The sequence below is a fragment of the Dermacentor andersoni genome, chromosome 2 (assembly GCF_023375885.2).
Source record: "Dermacentor andersoni chromosome 2, qqDerAnde1_hic_scaffold, whole genome shotgun sequence".
NCBI classification, from domain to species: Eukaryota; Metazoa; Arthropoda; class Arachnida; order Ixodida; family Ixodidae; genus Dermacentor; species Dermacentor andersoni.
Window position 1 is genome coordinate 239,134,371 of NC_092815.1, and position 21,866 is coordinate 239,156,236.

At 45.6% G+C, this 21,866-nt stretch overlaps 1 protein-coding gene across 3 annotated transcripts in view; it reads left to right on the forward strand.

Moving 5' to 3' along the window:
* LOC126539902 (uncharacterized) overlaps positions 1-21,866 on the forward strand; it is a 112,150-nt gene that overhangs the window by 66,555 nt on the left and 23,729 nt on the right. For all 3 annotated transcript variants that reach the window (XM_050186716.3, XM_050186717.3, XM_050186719.2), the window contains exons 6-11: positions 516-788; positions 1,392-1,714; positions 9,703-9,822; positions 16,900-17,016; positions 17,249-17,386; positions 20,991-21,183. In XM_050186716.3, coding sequence (XP_050042673.1) covers positions 516-788; positions 1,392-1,714; positions 9,703-9,822; positions 16,900-17,016; positions 17,249-17,386; positions 20,991-21,183 — 1,164 coding nt within the window. The remainder of the gene's footprint in view (positions 1-515; positions 789-1,391; positions 1,715-9,702; positions 9,823-16,899; positions 17,017-17,248; positions 17,387-20,990; positions 21,184-21,866) is intronic.

Below are 21,866 nucleotides of genomic sequence, written 5' to 3' on the forward strand. Positions count from 1 at the left end.
CAGCAAGAACTGCTTTCTCTTCTTCCTGGTGCCGTCGCTAGCTGCATTCATCGTTGGATCTAGCACAAACATCGCCAAACCTTTGTCATGAAGTTCTTGGTGAAGTTCGTGGCGAAGCAGAGTTGGCACTCAACATGGTGATGATGATAGCTACTGCACTCTCAGTTTCTGTTTCACGTGAGAGTTACGGCGCTGTTACTTTTAGCCGAATTCGTAATACTGATGTTCCTCGATTAAAAGGGGAAAATAAACTATGTGCGTTATACTGAAATATGCGCTGTATTGAAATTCGTAGTTCTGAAATATTTTTACATTGAAAGTATAGGTAATCTGGTGAGGATATTTAAAATATTCGTAAATTTAAGAAATTTGTTATTGTGGGGTTCATAGTAATGAGATTTGACTGTAGATATTTTCGTGCAAGAACGCAAGTTATTGACGGGGACATAGAAAGAAATACATGCACAGCATCATATATGTCCTCTCTCCAACATTTCCTCACCTTCCATTCTCAGCCCTGTCTGCAGGCCACCTGCTGGGCCAGCTACTCCCTCTGGGCGCAGGTGGAAGCCAGCAGGTGGTGCAGGTTGTGGCAGCCAATGGCACGGTACTCACCACAACCTTGGCCAACCTGCCTGCCCTCTCGCAGCAACTTTCTCTGGCTGCGGCTCTGGCTTCAGCCAGTGGCACAGCAGCAACCTCCAAGCAGGCCACTCTCACAATGCCCCACCACTTCCAGCAAGTGGCACCACCACAGCAGCAGCAGCAGCAGCAGCACAATGGACACGGTATGGGCACCATGATTGGTTTTGGGTTCACCGTATGGCACAGCATTGGTGAATATTGTGCACCTCTGATTCGTGTGCTCAGGACTCGGTATGCTCAAGACACTTAGCACATGTTCGCCAATGCACGTCAAGGCCAAAGTCTGCTCGGTGTAGTCCAATGAATTGAAGACATAAATGAATGTATTTGGCCTCGCTGTTTCCCTGCTCTAAATTCGAAGTAAAGCCTTGCGTAGAATAGTCCCACTAGGGTCACAAATGATGACATGGACTGATATTTCGGAAGCAAACAGGAGGAAATAACCTCCTCTCATCCCCCCGCCTTCTCTTGAGCTACCGACACCATCAGGTGCTTCCGGCCAAGGACAGCTCACGCCATCTATTTTTGTAGCTGTGCAACCATGATGCCAGCTTCTGCCCTTGCATGTGTGTCAAGCTGAAAAGTCAAATGCCAGGAGACATCAGGAGTTTATGTGGGAAGCAATGGATGCAAGAGGGTTGAGTGTTCCCATAGTACTTGTTTTTTTTTGTTAATAGGGCCCCTATTTGAAATTCGATACTTTAGAAAAAGTGACTTGAGTAGGCCCCATATCTGTGTTACTGCAGTGACCATGGCAGCCCACCACTCACAACAGCAGCAGCAACAGCAACAGCAGATGCATCAGCAACAGCAGATGCATCAGCAACAGCAGATGCATCAGCAGCAGCAGATGCACCAGCAACAGCAGCTGCAACAGCAACAACAGATGCACCAGCAACAACAGCTGCAACAGCAGCTACAGCAACAGCAACTGCAGCAACTTTTTGCTGCCTCGCCCAGCAACTTTGCTGCCCTGGCATCTGGTGCCTCCTCGGCTGCGATGGCTACAGCCGCAGTACCGCAGCTGTACGCCAACATCAACGGCCAGCTGGTGGCTGTGTCACCCCAGGTGAAAGAAATTTTTTTTGCAAGCAGACTACAATGTGCACAAGCAGATTTTGAAAATTTCAGAAGGCTTGTCATCGTGCCTTGTAGTTGCCCTTGAACAAAATCCCTCAAAGGGATGCTGCGCAGAGTATCACTAAATCATTAAATCGAGTATGTATTACTTAATCAGTTCAGACTGGTGAGGTATCCTTGCAAGATGTGTATCGCATCTTATGCAAATGAGGTAATTTGCTAGGAAGGTGCATTGTATCTAATGTACCAAACAGGGTAGTTTGAGATTAAGAACACGCATTTCAGCGGTGCATGTAAACAGAAGCGTATCGTATCGGGAATTATGAGAGAGCATTTGCTACGGGACGTCAACCGACCAACCAGATAGTAGCCGCCGCTGCCACACTGCAGCACATCAGAGCAAAAATGGCAGCTTACAAAGCATTCTGCACGTGGTTCCTTTTCACTCGGAGTACATTATGTGCAATCAAACACTGTTGTTCTTGAAATTAATAAATGACATTAAATTAGTTACTTGATTTGCATAATTAACGTAGCCAAGTTTGCTTTAAAGTAATAGATGCCGAGACGGCCGTGCTGTGCTACTATTGGACATGGCAACCACTGCTGACACTCTGGGAAACTTTATTATTCGGATGCAATGTGGTGCCTTTCCGCAAAATAAATGTCATGTAAATTTGTCCACACAGTCAAATGAAAGAGAACCTGGGGAATGTAGCCCTCACCCTGCGGGTATTTTCGCTGGATTACACAACGCGACAGCAAGAGCAAGTTTATCAGAAGTGAGAACTCCAGCTTTCAAGTATGACATTATGTGTCGTTTGGTTACTGCACTAGAAAATGGGCATTCATGTAAATGGTGGCATACTAGTACATGCGATACAATAAATTAATACAATATGCATCTATCGTACTCAAGTAAACGTGTCTAGTCATGCAAAAACTATGTTTTGACCAAGTTCTGCATAAGCACTGTCATAGGTGCTAACTGCTTTTGCCTTGCAATGAGCAACCGTCCAAATCGCCTAAAGAAAACGCACCAAAAGCGGAGACAGGAGGATAAGAAGACACAAGCAACCAGACAAGTGCTAAACCCTGTGGCGTCTCACACCTGCTCTTGAGACAAAGGAGCAACAACACAGTAGTGCAGACAATCACAAGGGCATTTGTTGCAAGTTTTATACACCGATCTATAGCCAGCCGAATTATTATCAATAGAACATGCCAATGGGCAGGTGACAAGTCGATGGAACCTTACTCACCGCAACCGGATAGCGAGTGAATACGTTCGTCCACATGCAAGACACCAAAGCCTAATTGTTCATATTTATGGTCATGCAAACGATCGTGTTCGTCCATTTCGGTGTCGTACTACTAAGCCTTTCTCGGAACAGTCCCATAAAGCATGGACTGGCACTCGCGTGAAGAGTCTGCGCCGCTTGCCAACCCCAAGCCAAAAAAGAGGAAGAGCATTACTCCCCATTGTGCCCGAGTATGCCCCCCCCCCCCTTCCTGCTGTTAGGTGGCATTAATCGCACAACGCTCGTGCCATCTCTCATAATATTCTACAACCACACCGACTGCCGCCGACACTTAGGTATATGGAGAAGCCAGGTTACAGGAGATGCGAGAGCCATGTGGAGAAAACGATATCAAAAGATGCGTGAAAGTCAAGCGTCCCCGCAACCCACAAGTCAGGAATTTTCTAGCAAACAAGGCATGTGCACACACCAGTCATATGAGTGCCCAGAGATGTGAATGCAAGAGCATTAAACAAACATGTTGACTAACTGCACGCAGTTATTAATGAATGAGTACAAATTGTTCTTAATCCAGAAAAGAATGTGATGCGCAATCATTAATCTCCCGTACAATTCACATACTGAATAAGTATCTTGTAAATTCAACACAGTCATACGTCGATATAACGAACATTGATTTAATGAAATTCACTACGTAACAAACTATTTTCATTTCCTGATCTTAGTTCTATTGAAAACTGTGTATTTCTTTTTGTGACTAACGGAGTTATTTTATGACACAGTTTCAATTTAATAAGGTTTTCGGCCATTTAAAGCATTTGAGTGGAGCTTGTATGGCTAGTAGATCAAGCGAAAAAACTAAATATGTCGGGCGAGGTGAAAGTTATTTCAAGCATCCTTCTACATGAAAACTTTTAGCAGGAAAAAAGCTGTCAATGTATGCGTGCTTGGACGCGTTAAGCAGGAAGCATCACTGCGCCATTTGTTGCATTGGTAAATAACTTGCAGAGGCAGCGGGACACATGGCAGCTGCCAACGCACGAAGAAACACGAGTGCTGACGATTCCTTCTGCAGAAGGGAGATGGGGAGGCAGCACGTGATCAGCACGTGCTGGAGGGGGAGGGGATGGAGCAGGCAGGAAAGTGTGCCATCTTCTTTCTCACTATTGCGCACGTGTCTCTTCCTCACACACGGCGGTATGTCCCAAATCATGAAGGCAATCTGTGGCAATTGCAAAGGTTGAGCCAAGACGAGATTATTGGTGTTTTGATACTCATTGTGTGTAGACATGCTGCGAAGCATTCACTCGCATTGTGACAGCGAGTTCATGGTCGTCGAGTGAGATCTGTTTATGTTTGCCTCAGCACTCATGACACTGACAAAGCTACGAAACTTAATTCGTGTACCGCCGAACCCAATTGTAACGATACCGGTTTTAACAGTATGCCAGTTATAACAATGAGAACCTGCTGCTCCATTAACTTTTGTGTGTTTTCAATGGCAAAATAGCCCGCTTACTGCAATGCCCTGATGCCGCATTATCGGTTATAACGATGAAGTATGGCTGCTGAGTGTCTGTATCAAAAGGTAGTGAAATGTGAAATCCTTGAAAAGAAAAAAAAAAAAAAAACGAGAAATTTGAGCCGCTGAACGGTAGCCCACTGCTCCAACAGCCACCGCGCAGTCATTTTCTAGCCTTCTCCGTGCGCCTCTCTCCCATCACCCTTTCACCCCTCCAAACACAAATGGACCACGCCAACTGCACTGCTCCCAGATTGCTCGCTGGCTCCTCATTCAGCGCAGTTCTGCAAACAGCTTAATCACTCACGTTCGTCTCTGTTGGTTGCATCAAAATCGTTCTTGGCCAAGTGGTTTGTCAGCCTCGTTTGACTCGGGGTCGAAACCTGAGATGGCCTGCTTATCATCGGCAATGCACTATGTTGCCAGTGAAAAGAAAGCACACGGCTATAGATTTGAAAGCTAACTGATTCTAACCGTGAGGCGATCGTCGCAAACATGCTTGCGTCGGATAGCGACGGCAGCGACAGCAGTGATGACGCGGTAGGACAAGCTGCCTCAACGTTGTCCTCACAGGAGGCTCGGCAGATGATTCATTCCCTCTGGTGCTTCGTTTTCGTGAGGAACCTTCCGCTGCACTATGTGGAGCACCTGGATACCTTGGAGATGGATGTTGGCAAGAGAGAGAGAGAGAGAATGAAGAGGAAAGGCAGGGAGGTTAATTAGATATGAGTCTCCGGTTTGCTACCCTACACTGGGGATGGGGGATAGGGGTTGGAAAGATGACAGAGAGGAAAAGGCTAAAAAGAAGGGGGGGAAAAAAGGAACGCACACACGTGGAGACACACACACAAAAGGCGTTCCAGTTAAAGTCGTTCACACAGGCCGGTAGATCGCAAAAAGCGCAATAGCGCTTGCACGGCCTTCTTCTGTGACGGTAGGTCCTTTCGATGTTGTAGAATTCTTTTTTCGGATAGCGGTTGGTCGTCTAGTTGGTCAAGTTCGTGCCGAAGGCATGCCGTCTGTGGACTGTATTGCGGGCAGGCGCACAAAATATGGCCAATTGATGTTTCATGGCCGCAGTAGTCACAGGTTGGGGTGTCGGTCATCCCTATGCGGAATGCATAGGCTTTGGTAAAGGCAGCGCCCAACCAAAGTCGATATAAAAGCGTGGCATCTCTGCAACGAAGCTGTGATGGCGCTCGAAGACTTAGTTTGGGATCAAGTGAATACAGTCGTGTATTTCTTAAATGTGGCTCACTCCATTGCGACGCGGTGCACTGCCAAGCAAGTAGGCGGAGCTTCCGTGCCGCGTCAGTTCTAGAAAGAGGAATTGCGACGTGGCGCTCCTCAGTATAGGCTGAGCGGGCAGCGTGATCCGCCCGTTCATTGCCGATAATCCCGCAGTGACTTGGCAGCCACTGGAAGGTTATTTCATGGCCTGCATCACTTATATGGTGTAACGTCTCTAACGTCTCACGAACAACTAATATGGAATATTAGTTGTTCGTGGGGTCCGCGTCGTAAAGGTGACAGTAGAGACTGCAGTGCCGCCTTCGAATCGCAGAATATTGTCCACTTGTGTGGCGGTTCATCACCAATTTGATAAAGGGCAGTAAAGAGCGCTGTGAACTCTGCTGCCGTCGATGTTGTCGCGTGGGTCGTCTTAAATTAAATTGTTGTAGCTTTCACTGGTATGACGATTGCCGCCGCGGAGCTGCTTGGAAGGACAGATCCATCAGTGTAAATATGCGTAGAGTCATGGTAGTTCTCGTACAAATATAGTAGCGTGAGCTGTCTATGGGCTGGTGATGACAGATCAGCTTTTTTCGAGATACCAGGTATTGCGAGGTTGATTTTTGGCTGAGCGAGGCACCATGGAGGGATCGAAGGTCTCGCAGCCGGAGTGAAACAAGCTGGCAATGATTCATCATATGCAGTTATCGCTTGGCTGAAAGATATGTGTGGTCTGTCCGCTGGTAGAGAGGCTAAATGGTGACGAGGAGTCCTGGCTAGATGCCTTCCTTATATGGGTCCTGAGTACTCCAATTTCAATGTGGGTCTTGACAAGGTGGTCTCTTGCGATTGCTATCGCAGCCACTGTAGAAGCACTCTGAGGCAGGCCTAGACAGATCCGGAGCACTTGACCCTGAAGACTTTGTATTGTGCGTAGATTCATTTTGCCTGTGTTGTTTATTGCTGGCAAGCTGTATCGCAGAAATCCTAGAAAAAGCACCTTGTACAGTTGTAACATGGCACTTGGCGACATTCCCCAGGTCTTGCCAGCAAAAAACTTGAACAGGTTGCAGATGCCTGTCAACCGTTTTTTCACGTATGATATGTGTGGGCTCCATGACAAGTCCCTGTCGATTCGCGTAAAGCATGCAAGGCTGACGGACATAGGGTTTTCTCATGCAAGACAGGGTGAAGTGCGGGACGAGACGCTTGTGGCGATCTCGCCTCAGTGTTTCTTATGGATTTCTCAAGTTGACAGGCTACTGCGGCAACTTTCTAGAATATTTAAAAGGCCCCTTTTTGGGGTCACCAAATCGATGCCTCGGCGGAGCTCGCATATTGCTTGCCACCCTTGACCCCTCTTTGCAGGTCTTATAGCAGTGCCATTCTTTAACGCCAACAGTCGCAGCTTGTTACACGCGATCAGAGCGCCCAGGAAGCAGTTAAACGAGTGAACACAATCAGGAGCCCTGGCCTCCCCACCATTATGGTTTTCTCACAACAGCTCTGCTATCCCCCTAGTTCGATTTTTTCATGCAACCCGGTTATAACAACAGAATTTTCATGGCACTTGAATATTGTTATAAGTGGGTTCGACTGTAGTTGTCTTTTTCCTACTGCCATATCAAGCTTTCTGGCAAAACTGAGGTTTTTCTTTCTTTGTTTTGCTTAGGCCAGAAAAATCATATCATTTTGCACATTTATTTTTATTTTTATTTTTATTTTATTTTATTCTTAGTTTTCAGTGTATCCCTCACGGCAGACAAAACAGTTGGCTAGCAGACGACAATGCACAGAAAGTGGATGCCACAGCGCACAGCTTCAGAAAAGCTGAGGCGGGGCTCAACAAAAAATGTGTGAAAATTTTAAAAAATCTATTGCGGAGGCAATGACGCATGAGGTTTTGTGAGCACATCGTCTGCCCAGGCAAGTGTTGTCTAGCAATCGAGATGCGCCACTTCCTTCTTTCGCCTTTCTTTCTGCATACACCTCTTTTCTTTCTTTCTTCTTTTTGTAACAGTGTAGCTACACGCACGGAGAAATGTAACCTCTGTACTCACAAGGATGCCACACGTTCACCGCACTTTGCGGACAGTGTCATTTACTATGTGCACTTGCGCTTTGGAATAGTTCATGTATATTCCTTGAGTGAGACCTTTGCAATGTCCAGGGCAAAGAAAGTGAAAAACAAACAAACAAGAAACATTGTGCTGTGCAGGTGACATGGAGCTTCCTTTTTGTCAGTAGTTTTCTCAGCATCAGTGTTTGCTTTGTGCATAACAATCTTATTTTAAGGTGCTTCGGTGGTGCATGGCAGAGGAAGCTATGGAAAATTGCAACAGAGTGGGCCGAGAGCCAGGAACGACGTTCTCATGAAGAGCTCAAATGGTGACAACTTATGAACTGATGGGTTGATGGGTGGAATGGCTAATTTTGAGGCTTTGGCTGTAACAACCTTTCAGAGTAATGAATAATTTTTGGCAGTCCCGTACGGTTCGTTATATCCAGATTTGACTGTAAATGCTGTTAAACCTTGATATAACAAAGTAGGTAAAATCGGCAATTTGCTTCGTTATATTTAAATTTCATTGTATTGAGATTGGACCTTTAATGTGAATAAGTACAGTCTGCGATCTATTTTTCTTACACGGAAAGGAGCCGCAGAATTTTCCGAATTATCGGGCAATTGAAGAAAGCAAATTTGAATGAGAAAACAACTTATTTTGATGAATTTGGGAGTCAGCGACAAATGATACGGTTTCATGCCACATCGATGATATCTTCACATAGGCAGTAAGAATTAAGCAAAGCCAGCCATGCTTTTCCGTGCACTTGGCGCCTTGGCTGACAGCGTCGCTCACACTGGGACGATGCTATCATGAAAAGCACCGGCAGTGGGGGCTGAATGCTTCGTCTGCTTCTCGTTCCAACGGGTCACCGAAACTCGAGATTGTGCAACCTTCAATACTAAATGCGTGGGAAGACAGCTTACATGATGCCACACCGTCTCGGCACACCCACTCTTTCCACATGCGGCAGATTACCTCTAAAGCAGGGTGCGCAGCTGCGTATGTGCTCAGCCGTGCTCACAGCCATGCGCAGCCACAGCCGAGATCTGTGCCAGAAATTGTAACATGCGGCAGCTTGCCCCACGCCCCACCCCTCGCGCATGCTTGATCGCATTACGGCGAGCTCGCTCCCTTCCTCCCCTTTCCCTCTTATCGTGCAGGAAAGGTGGCATTCATGAAGCCACCCTCTTTCTTGTCTCGCCCTCGCACACTTTCACGCACAGCTAAAGGACAAACTGCGCGGGGCGTGATAGGATCTTATCGCACTTGGACTTTATACGGAACATGATGTGGCTCCACTTTGGAGGTTGTTCTTGTCACGGGACGCATGATTTGAGAGGTGCGTTTACAAGCAGCCGTTTGTAATTCAATCATTTGACCATCTGTATTCGCGAAAGTTTCCATTTATTGTCTCGGCATTCTTTTGCAGCAGAAGCGAAATTTCGTTGTATTGAAATTGCATAGAGATATGCTTTGTTATATTGTAGTTCTAAATACATGGTGTTCCATGGATAAGGGGTCATAAAAAGTTAAAGATTTCGTTATATCGAGGTGTAACTGTACTGCAGTAAAAGGCAATAGTTAATATAACAAAGTAGTGGATATAATGAAGTAATTTCAGCGTCTCCATCAAATTCGTTATAACGAGGTTCAAGTGCATTCATTAAAAAATTATTCTATATCAGTGAGCATTCACTTCAACTTCACTTTGAGCCGAAAAAAATTAATATTCGCACAAGCCTAGTTCTATGTCTTTAACTTGAAGGCATTTCAAAACTTTCTTCTAAGTGTGATCTTCTGTGACTGGGTCTTGACTTTTATGTGAGCCTGACGCTTTGTTCTGTAGAATGCCTGTGTTGCTCCAGCATCGTCACTCAGCGATTGTGCGCAGGTGTTGGGACAGCCGATGCCTGGAGGCCAGCTGGTGCTGCAGCCGCAGGGCTTGCCCCTCTCTCAAATGCTCATGCTCAACGCTGCCCCCTCAGCACAACCCACCACTGTGGCAGGACAGGTGAGGGAAGATGCACGAAGCCAGGCCAGGCCAAGGCCCATGATCACAATTCTTCGCTCGTGCAACAGTGTTCACTCATTCACCAGTGTTGGCGGGGGTGCCCACCATTCACGATAGTGGTCGGCTTGATAATGAAGTGACCACCTCGGCGATGACTATTAATCAATATTCATGGAGTTTAGTCCCTTGAGGCCTGTATTTTTTCACAGAAACCGTGTCCCTGTGGTCAGTTTTATTTTTATTTTTTATTTTTCATTGCAGTTTCCAGTAGCAGGAAATGATTGAAAACTCATAAATACAGCAAAATTTTATTGCAAGCAATATTTTGTTGTAAAAACACTTTACTTGAAACAACAGTACATGCACAAATATGCTTGTGCAGTAAGAGATAAAAAAAGATGTCTAGCAGAATTTATAGCGGTTAATTTGTTGTCCCATAAACATGTTTCATCAGAAGAACAAATGCATCAGAAACAAGTCATTAGAAGAAATGCTTTGAGCAGGTGCCACAAGAAGAGGCACCGTGCGTGGCCATATCGAAATCATGACTGCTTGCACCCCAATATGTGGGAATATGTGAACCCCAACTAAAGGCAAAGAAAAAGCAAACTCATTATATCTCTGAACTTTGGCCATGCTGGGCTACCAAAAATACAATAGCGGCGGATGTAGAAAAAAATAAAACGGTAGCGTCTCCTTCACACACACCGCCGACGTGGCAGACAACACACACTTGACCGTGTGATCAATTGCTCGACAGTAAACAGGTCGAGCTGTGCCCACCACTGAGCGGAAACACAATTTCAGATCACCTTGGGCGACTCCATAGAGATGACAGCATGTCTCAACAACAAGTAGTGCAGAATACACATGTAATAGCAAACATAAGATCTGCACCATATATGCGAAAACCATCCTAGTCGGATCAGCAGTACCATACTTAATCGCAAGAACCCTCCAAGAGTTATAGAGGAAAATTGAAGAGCAACACTAAATCAATTTAGCAGACTCTTGAAGTACTTCCAAATGGTTTTTATTAATTTGCTGGAAGCAAGTCCTTACTTAGTGTAAGGACTTGCAAATTTGGGGGCTATGTTTATTATGCTTATCTGTGGCTGCGCTTAAAGATGGTTTATGATGTCTGATGCAATGCCAACCAAGCGCCCGTTGCCCTTTCTTCCCTTGGACTCTCCCATGTGCCATGCCTGCCCGCATGCATTGCACGCCCTCCTTTTACATCAGATATAAGGGGGATGCGAGTTTTTAAGACCGAGAAATTGCGAGAAAAAATTGATTTCTTTAATTTCGTCATATTCGTAATTATTGCAGAGGTCCCTTCCACCCATATCCGAAGCTTGGGCCCTTCGAGACGCGTAGTTTTCAAGAAATTTCAAATTAATGAGCGAACTCGACATGGTTTCTCACGAAAACATTACAAAAGATGCCCATTTTCAGCACCACCACATTTTGTAACCATCCTCCATTACCCGGCCATCTTAGTCTCGTTCGAAATAGAGATCCTTCAGCTCTTTCTCCCACTGGAAATGAGCCTTATGTGTTGTATCAGTGCTGACAAAAGTGAAAATAAAGAAATAAAGGAAGGAATGCGAGCCCATCATTGGCTGTTAGTCATCATGTGGCAAAACGGAGGCTTTCATTGGCCCGCACGGCGCATGCGAAGTTCAGCCACTCGCATGTCCTGGCGTCGTTCGCACATGTCACAATTTTGGGTTGGATAAAGACTTGCATAAACATGCAATATGCCACCATATTATAAGTACCACACCGTCCACAAGTTCAGGAAAAAGTGCAGGAAATGCACTAAAAGGCCAGCAGACTCCATTTTTTCGTCGACAGTGATACCATCATGCAATGGTGCGCTATCAGAAGGCAAATCAGTGAACAAAACGACGGCCGGCTCAACAGCATCGGGCAAATCCGCAATAACCGCTGGCTCCCTTGGAAATGGCGGCCACGAACAGCGACGAAGAGTTGACACAACATCCCTCAGCAAGGAAAATCACAATCAGCTCCAACAAAAGGCAGATGAAAAAACTGCCGATTTATCGTCTCTCCCGGCCACCAAGGGGAAGCTGCGGATGCTCGCAACAATGCACTACAACATGGACCTATCAACATCGCTGTTGTCAACGAACTGCTTTGCAAGACTATGTGCGAAAAGTGCGGAGGTAGTGCTTCAATATCTATAGATGCAAATGATTACGGCATTGCGGTGCAACTGAGCCTGATATGGGAATGTTGTGCCTGTTTGGAAACGGAATGGAGCTCATAGCACGTGTCAGGAACAGCAAAATACTACCTGTTTGAGATTCTCGTGGCCCGTGCTGTTCAAAGTACCGGAAGCGTGCAAACAGCGCTCAACCACTTATTTTCTGCTATAGGGATATTCCACAGAGGCCTGCACCACAAGACATTGCAAGGTCATTTGAAGGGAAGGCTAAACCTAGCTGCAATGGAGGCTTGTGAAAAGGTGCTTTGTAACTCTACTTCAGCTGTAAAGGAACTTTACAGTGCTCAATTTCGGAAATACTGGAAATGTTGCAGTTTGCTTCAGTAGTACTTGGATGACTAGGGGCCATCTGTTTCATATTGGTATGGGTGCAGTAATCGAGTTGTTTTCAGAATACGTGCTAGATTTCAAGGTACAGTGAAACCTCCTTAAACCGTAGTTGGCAGCAGCTTGGAAAAAGTATGTACTAAACGGTAATACTGCTTAACCAAAATAGCATGAGATCGACCACTTACCTGCCAAAAACGGAACTCAGAGAGAGTGCGATGAAAGGGCAAAAACATGCAGTATTTATTCACTTCGTGCAACAAAAGTCTTGTTTTTGTTTCATGCCGCGGTGGCCTAGCAGTGACGACAGCATCTCAACCTCAAAGTTGCGAGCCAGCTTTTAGCCAGCCCCTTCTTCTTGGCAGACACTTGAATAGCAGGTTCCTCATTTGCGTTGCATATTCTCTATGCATGGGTGAGGTAGCGCTATAGAAGTCATAGGGTGCTTTTTTCATTGAGGGGTGCTGTTCTTGTCGCGACGATCGCATTCGTGAGGCCGACGTAACGCATAGCTTCTGCCACTGTCGGGCCTGAATTGCCCGTGCTGTCACTTTCCGTGGTGTCCTTATCACTGTCATTAGGCGACATTTTGGCAACAACAGAGGCAACAATGGCGAAAAGTCGGAACCCCGTAGCCGACATCTTTTTGCTGTCGCAGCAGCGCTGCAGAGCAATTTCTTCGCATTCCAAATGCCACACACCATAGTCAAGGGTAGATCCCTGTTGCATGCCAGCGCCGATTTCTTCATGCCACGTTCAATAGTAGAACGATGTCCAATTTTTTTTTTCTATGCTGAGCACCAAGTGTTCTTATATGAGCTTCGGCCTGACGCGAGTCCTAGCTTGCACGACGCCACAACCACGGCCACAATGTTCTCTGGCACAGCGCTGAAATGATGTTGATGTGGCTTCACATGCAAACGCATAGGGCACTTGCAGGCCATTCCGATCTCTGAGGCTTGTTCTGCCAGGCCGCCCAATGGTTCCCATGCACTGCTGTGATTGTGCGACAAAAAGTGGAAACACTACGTGCTAACCGATACGTACGCAATAAGCTGGTACGGTTTATGCGGATACAAAACGCATTATGTTCAATGGGTGCTGAGTTGGAGACTTGACTTTACTGCTTTTAAAACGAAACTATTGTTTAAGCGGGTACGGTTTAGCAAGGTTTTACTGTGCTGCCAAACTTCTTTCCGTGCACTCGAAGAGGCCAAAGTTTATTGTTGCACAAATGTACAGAATGAAGACTGCATTAACCATGTGCAGAAAGGGATGGGTACTGCTCTCCACAACCTCATACAGAAGCATAAAACAGCGCGCTGAGAGTCTAGTCTGAGCGGCAAAGGTTGACTGGCAGGTGAACTGATTACAGAGCTCACGAATTATTACGGCAGGGCACTGAAGTCTGACGTGGCAACGTAGATGGCACACACAAAGCGGTAATGCCAATCTGTCATCACACATCTTCTACTGATCAGCACCCAAAGCACAGCCTGTGCCTAAGTGGTGCCAACTCATGGTGCAAACAGATCTGCTACTGCTAGAGGCAAACCACTGCCAAAGCACGGGAGCTTGCCAGAGCATGTTAGTAAGGCACTCCTGCTGGTCTGTGAACAACTTGCTGACAAAAAAACTATTTCATCGTTGCCACAGCCATTTCCCGTTTGGCATTATTAAGTATTTCCAACACAGGAACAGGCATCGAGATTAAGTGCACCTGCTCTAAACACATGCCCAAGAGTAAAAGATTCTGTTTAGTCTCTTCGGAAAACTACAGCACGACTATTCGATCACAGGACTGTACAGAACCAAAGTTGGGCATGCTATGTGGGGTTCTCACCTGAGCTCTTGGGACAAAGGAACGACAACACAGTAGTGAAAACAATCGCAAGGGCATTTACTGCACCTTTCATAGACTAATGCCTGCTAGCCGAGTTGTTATCCACAAAACATGCCGATGGGCGCGGGACAAATCGCAGAAGTCAGACTCACCACAGCCAGATAACGAGCGAATATGTTCGCCCTATGCTGGACACCAACAACTGGTCGTTAGTGCATACGGTCACGCGAACGGTGGCGCATTCGAACAATCGTGTTCATCCATTCCGGGGTAGGCCTCGCGACACGGTCTCGCAGAAGCATGGATCGGCGCACATGCAGAACGTCCGCGCCGCTTGCTGATTCCGAGCCAAAGAGGAAGAGCCTTCCTTTTGCGCCCAAGTAACCCACCGTTACGTGGCAATAGCAGAGCAACACGCACGCCATCTCTCGTACTATCCTGCAAGCATACCGACCGCCGCAGTAAAGCCATGTGGCAAAGCCAAATTACAGGAGACGGGAGCTATGCGAGGAAAACAACAAATCAGGGACGACGCATGAGAGTCGCGCATCCCCACAGCTACTATTATGCAGGGGAAAACAAATATCCACATTTTCAAGAGCAAAGTTGGGGGTGCATTTATTATGGGAGTGCATTCATTGCATGGGTACATAGGGTATGTTTAATTCACCTTTAAATCTAATGTGCACTCAATCCTTATGGTTTTAAAATAAAAGAATGCTCACCCAATTCTGACACATTCCATTTTATTACAAGAGAAATGTAGAACGGCTACAATTTTTACAATCTTAGATAAAAATTTAGTGTGCAGAATTTAACTTCACAGAATGGAAATTTATTCAGACATTGTTGTCACTGTGAGACAGCTCCTTGTCGCTGTCTATAGACCATAACATGCCGTCCTCCATGCAGTTCTCTGCGTTCAATATTCTGCATTTCTTGACCCACTCAGCAAAAATCGAAGGCGGAAAGTTACCCTGCAATGCACACCAATGACACATAGTGCAGCTTCGATACCGTTCGCTCTTGAACGAGCTTTCGTAATACAAGTTGGGTGCTCTTGTCCCCAAACTTGGGCAGAAATTTACAAAACCAGTGCAAAACTTTCCGTCATCATCTTGTGATGACATTGGCGACGACACTGATTTGGGTGGTAGGCTTTGGCAAACATCACAAGCTTGGTTCTGGCTTTTATCCAACTGTAACGTGCTAGCAGTTTTTGACATTTCGTTTTCACTTGAAGTAAGGGCAGGCCAGAAATCAACGTTTTATTCAGGGATAAGTAACGTGTCTTTGATGCAGTTACTGTCCCTTAGCCCTGTCAAGACCAATGCTGCAGCCATTGGGTTAATGACTGGGGTCAGGTGCTTGTGTGCTGGCCAGTCAACTTCAAACTGTTTGATGCCAGTCAGGATCAAAGTGATGAAAGTCTTTGCCCATAGAGATGCATGTGTGCCAGCCAGGACCTTAGTAAAGTCAATTGAAGCCTGCTGCATATCACTTATGGCCTCTTTGGACGATAGACAGTTTTAGTATAGCGTAAAACGGTTGTGTTAGCATTAGTGTGTGATGCAACGCTAAGGCTAAGAAATGCTGCACTGCGCGGCACAAACTAACCTTTTAGGATAGCAGAGTGGAACAAAACATTAATGCCAACTTAAACATATAAGGTACCATCTAGACGTAAAAACACTAAGTACTGGCAAGCCAAAATATGAAATGTCAAGCTAATTCAATGCCGAATCCGCAAGTGCCTCACTAAGTCAAGTGAATGATTGAAAAGACAGGCTTTGGTGCCATCTCAACGCGGCTACAGCAAACATGAGCAGACTCTCTCATTAAGCCTACTGAGCCTCTAATTAAGGACGTATCTCGAAAACAACGCCAATTTGTCAATGGTACGCCGCTGTTGAAGCATTATCGCACAAATTGAACGCAAATACGAGCATTAATGGGGTACGAATGAACCAAAAAGGGGCAGGCCGACGGCTCGATAGATCAGAAGCGCATGGCTTGAAGGGATGCCACGTTGCCCTATGTAGGTCTCCCCTTGCGTGTGTTAGCATTGAACATTGAATCCTGAAAATAAGGCACGTACGTAAAAGCTCTAGCACCATTTACATACTGCACATGCACGGTGTGGAGCTCACAACGCTAACGCTAACTCTCTACATTTGCTGCTTTACACTGTATAAAGCTGTCTAATCTTAACAGATACAGTTTACAGAATTGTGAAGTTTTTGATGCAAAGTTGCAAATGTTTTGCTCCAGTTCTCTTTTTCTGTCTCCTAATTTACCAATTTGCTGCAATAATCTTTTTTTAAATATTTGAGTTTATAAATCAGTATTATGCTTCCAAACACCAGTATATTTATTTCTCTGTCTTGGATGCAGCAGATGTCATTAAGATGGGTTTGTTAATTGTGGAACTAGAGCATTTCTGCATTTCATGTGCAGTAACTTGAATGGGAAAATTCGGGTTGGCCTCAGAGCTAAAGCTTCCTCACAGGAGCACTTGTGTTGCCGTCACTCTTTTCCCACAGTAGCTTTCCCAGTCGTTGCCCGATATGACATCAGTGAATCTGGTGCTCGTGCATGGGAATGTGGTGCTGCTGCATGGGTCCTTAACAGTTTGCTTGCTGCATGGCATCTGCAGCCGCAGGTGGTGGTGACAGAGGAAGAGGAAGGGTCCGAAGGTGACATCAAGGACGAAGATGACGAATACCAGGCACATCAACCAGCTGAGGACATGTACAGTGCAGAATCCCCCAGGGTGAGGAAGCTGCTTTGGATTGCTTCATTGCAAACACTACTTAAAAGGGGGACACTAAGGGAAAAAAGTCTCAATCAGTCTTAACTGTTAGGCAACCCTTCTAGAAGCCTTGCATATTTTATTCAAATGGACGGTTCAGTGAAAGAGAAAATTGTGAATGAAGGCGCAGAACGTACGATTTTCTTTCGCCCTTTCCTTTTGCGCTTGACAAGTTAAGTCTTGCCCTTGGTAGGACTTGGCAGAGCCACAGGACGAGGACGAGGGTTCGGACCCCACCGAGATCTTGGGCATGAGTGCAGTGAGTCCGGACATCCAGTCACCACCGGCATCTGGACCCCCTGCTGTCTTGCTACAGGGAAACCACACTGTGGTGAGTGTCACACTACCAGTCTCGAGCATCCTTGGCCCTCTTCTGGAGCACTGCTTTTTTGTGCCATGTTGCACGATGCACAGTGTGTGCGCTTTAGGTGGTGTCCAAATCATTCGATTCGCAAATTGAATGTCTAATACTGTATTTGCTCAATTCTAATGTGCCCTCGATTGTAACGCGCGTTGGTTTGCCACGAAAAACATAAAATAAAACCATATAAAGCCAACAGACAATGAAGCCAAAGAAAACATCGGGGAAATTAACTGTAGTTGCAGTTCGGCTCCAACCGGCGACACATTATCTTTTCGTCCACTTTCATTTCCCATTCTTTATTATTTTCTACATTTCAATTTCAACTACAGCTAATTTCCCTGATGCTTTCTTTGACTTCATTCTCTGTTGGCTTTATATGGTCATGATTTATTGAATTTAGCCCCTCAGTTCCCCATCTTCTCTGTTTATTCATTGTGGAGGTCTCGAATCTGGCAGCCTTGATGTCATTAGGTAGCATGCGAGGGCTTTTTAGCCACGTGCCCGCTCTCCTATGATCACGTGTTACGTGACACCATCGGGCAAGAAAGGGTGTTCCACATCCACCCACCTTGGCTCTGAGTTGCGCTGGCTAACACTCCTGGGTCTAGATCCAGTAAATACATAAATACCCAAGTTAGTGGACGGTTTGATAGCCGTCGCCGTAGCACAATTGGCAGTGCAACGCACGCGTGATGCGGAGGTTGTGGGTTTGGCTCCCACCGGCGACACATTATCTTTTCGTCCACTTTCATTTCCCATTCTTTATTATTTTCTACATTTCAATTTCAACTACAGCTAATTTCCCTGATGCTTTCTTTGACTTCATTCTCTGTTGGCTTTATATGGTCATGATTTATTGAATTTAGCCCCTCAGTTCCCCATCTTCTCTGTTTATTCATTGTGGAGGTCTCGAATCTGGCAGCCTTGATGTCATTAGGTAGCATGCGAGGGCTTTTTAGCCACGTGCCCGCTCTCCTATGATCACGTGTTACGTGACACCATCGGGCAAGAAAGGGTGTTCCACATCCACCCACCTTGGCTCTGAGTTGCGCTGGCTAACACTCCTGGGGCTAGATCCAGTAAATACATAAATACCCAAGTTAGTGGACGGTTTGATAGCCGTTGCCGTAGCACAATTGGCAGTGCAACGCACGCGTGATGCGGAGGTTGTGGGTTTGGCTCCCACCGGCGACACATTATCTTTTCGTCCACTTTCATTTCCCATTCTTTATTATTTTCTACATTTCAGTTTCAACTACAGCTAATTTCCCCGATGCATTCCTTGATTTCACTGTCTCCTGGCTTCATATACTCATAGTTAACAAAATTGAGCCCCTGGGTTCCCTATCCTCTCTAAAAAAAATAAATCATTTACAGTACCGCACATCTGATTGTTTCATACAGAAATACAACTTTCTTTCATTTGGAAAAGCAAAGATGTAATCTCAATGCACTAAAGTTGCGATGAATAAAGAAAGTCACAGTTTCACCCGAAAGGTGAAGCATCAATTGCGATGGCTATACAGTAGACTGCTGTACAGAGTAGGGATAGTAGTTTTATCTTCTGTATACACTTGTAAAGGCGTGCTTACTAACTAAATTAACAAGCATGGTTTCATGCATGCACAAGTAAACAAACACGTCTCACTCGATGACTGCGCAACGCTGGAGTGAGGAAATGTGGTAGCAGGAACGACCTTCGTGCTGCCTCTCGCTTCAACGCGAACAGAGCGATGAGAACACAGTGCAGTGCGCCTAGACACGTACACTCTGTCTGCATCGCAGACCGCTTTCATGATAGGAGCCGCACAGCTATGCCGTACAAAGCAGCCGCCGGAGTAGAACACCTCTCCTTTTGTTTGCGCCAGTTCTTCACACAAATTTCGGGAGCTCCGAACGCCTGTGATGCGGCCCGATTCCTTTTAATTGCGGCACATACCTTTTAATTGTGGCATCATGATGAACTCTGCGTGTCTTCGCAGTTGGCACTTACATGCTCATAGAGCAAACACAGAAAACAGGAAGACAGATGGTGGACGAACCTAAGCACACGCATTGCAGCACATGGAGGAAGATACGGCAGCCTTTGTGTACCAGCTAGGCTCCAAGAAGAGGCGGCCATCTTGAAATGCCGATGTTGATATGGCAATGCAGATTTAGGGTCACACTGGATTGCAATGTGTATGAACTTTTTGGACCAGTCTTATCGGAAGAAAAGTGCACATTAGATTCGAGTAAATACGGTATTCAATTTCTCGAATATTCAGTTTGTCGAATATCGGTACCTTTGTTGAATGACCTGGCCATGGTTGGTGCCTTGACAGCACATCGTTATCACGGTGCATGCTCTTTAATGGTACAAGGTTTGACCTGGTCGACTGCACTCATCGAAATGATTAATGCTACGTGAACAGAAGGAACAAGAGCAGAGCGTTTGGAAAGTCCAGTTAAACTTCAATGTAACGAAGTTCGAAAAATTGGCAGTATGCTTCATTATATCGAAATTTCGTTCTGTTGAAATTCAACCTTTTATGCAAATAAGTACAGTTACCGATCGGTTTTTCTTACACGGGAAGGGGCCACAGAATTTTCTGAATTATTGGGCAGTTGAAGAAAGGAAATTTGGATGAGAAAACACTTCATTTTGATAAATTTGGGAGTCGGCGACGAATGATACAGTTTCATGCCACATACGTCGACGGTATCTTCTCGGCGGTACGAATTAAGTGAAGCCAGCCACGCTTTCACGTGCACTCCGCCCCCGCGGGTGATAGCATCGCTCTCATTGGGCTATCAGAAAAAGCGCCGGCACCGGCGAGCAAATGCTTCGTCTTCCAACAGGTCACCGAAACTCGAGATTTTTTATTGAGGTGTAGCTTCATGTCAGTGCGGGCCACACTACCGTGAAACCACCTTTAAGGCAATGTTCTCCACCATCAGTAATGCCAAAGAGGTGCGGAACAGAGCTGCTGGCCGAAGATACTATGTGGATGATTCGTGCACCTGCGGGTGGGGATTGTTTTTTGTTTTTTTTTTAATTCAACGTTGTAGGCAGTTATTCTCGTGGGTTAAACACACCAAGTTTTTTTTTTTTCTTTCCAAGGTGTTTTATTTCAGGGAACGCCTTAAAAGCAGAAAAATATGTATGTTCGTTCGTTCCTAATACTTTGAGAAACTTCAAGTATTGAAATTTGAGCCAAAGTGAATATCAAATAGCATAATATTCAATTGAATATTAAAAAAATATTGAATATTCACACTAGCCTTGTAAATTCAAATTAAGAGATTTCGAATATTCAGTCTCCAGGATTTCACTTTAGTAACTGGTCTATAGCAATATGCTTGTTCAAGCTACTGGAACATGCTGTCTATATTGCATTATTTCTGACTACAATAAATAACTATGTGCCCAATGAAAGTTACCATTGGAACTTGATTTGACTGTAATGTTGTTGCACTGTTATTCAGCACTGTTAACTTTCAATTTTATTCAAGCTGGAATTTTGCTATATGTGCACTCTCTTTTTCTCTACTGGAACTCTTTGCTTCCTTGCTCTGTCATGTTGCACAGATGTGCTCAGCCGCTGAGACGCCTGCCCTGGCTTCGTCACCTCCTGTTGGTCTTGTGCCAGTCACCAGCACACCTGTCACCAGTGGACTGGTTGGCTGCCCACCAGTGAGCATTGCACCAGCCAGTACTGTGCCTGCTACCAGTTCACCAACAGCTGATGTACCCATCAGCAGCAGTGCCCCAAAACCAGAAGGTATGCACCGTGACCTGTAAACTGAGACAGTACAGAGCAAGAAGCAGCACCTCCTTGCCCCTTGTTGCTAGATTTTTTCACCTGAAGAAATAAATGCAGTTCTGCCTACAATGCAACGCAAGTATGCAATAGTTGGCGAAATATGATGCGTTGTAAGCCTTTCACTGCATTGCGCAGTATTGGTTGAAGTAAATAAACACTCAAACGCTTGCAGGTAATCTACTTTCGAGAAGAAAAAGAAGTGTGAGTGGTATATTCGAGTCCGCTTATAATGATACTGGTTTTAACAGTATAGCCAATGAGTATCCAATGTATAAACATTGAGAAGCTGCTGCACTGTCAATTTTTGAATGTTTTCTATGGTAAAATAACCTGCTTACTACAATGCCCCCATGCCACAGTTATGACGATGAAGTCTGGCTGCTGGGTGTCCATGCTGAAAAGTAGTGGAATACGAAATCATTGAAAAAGAAAAAAAAAGAGAACGAGAAATTTGCGCCGCTGCACCCTCCCTGTCGCCCCAATAGCTGCCACGCACTCATAAATAGAACCTGCTTTCCGGTATTCTCCGCATCGCCAGCCTGCGGGCCTATCTTCCGTCGCCTTTCCACTCCTCCGAACATGAATGGGCTGCACCCATAGCTCTATGCTGCACCACCCTCCGAAACGAATGGAACCACACC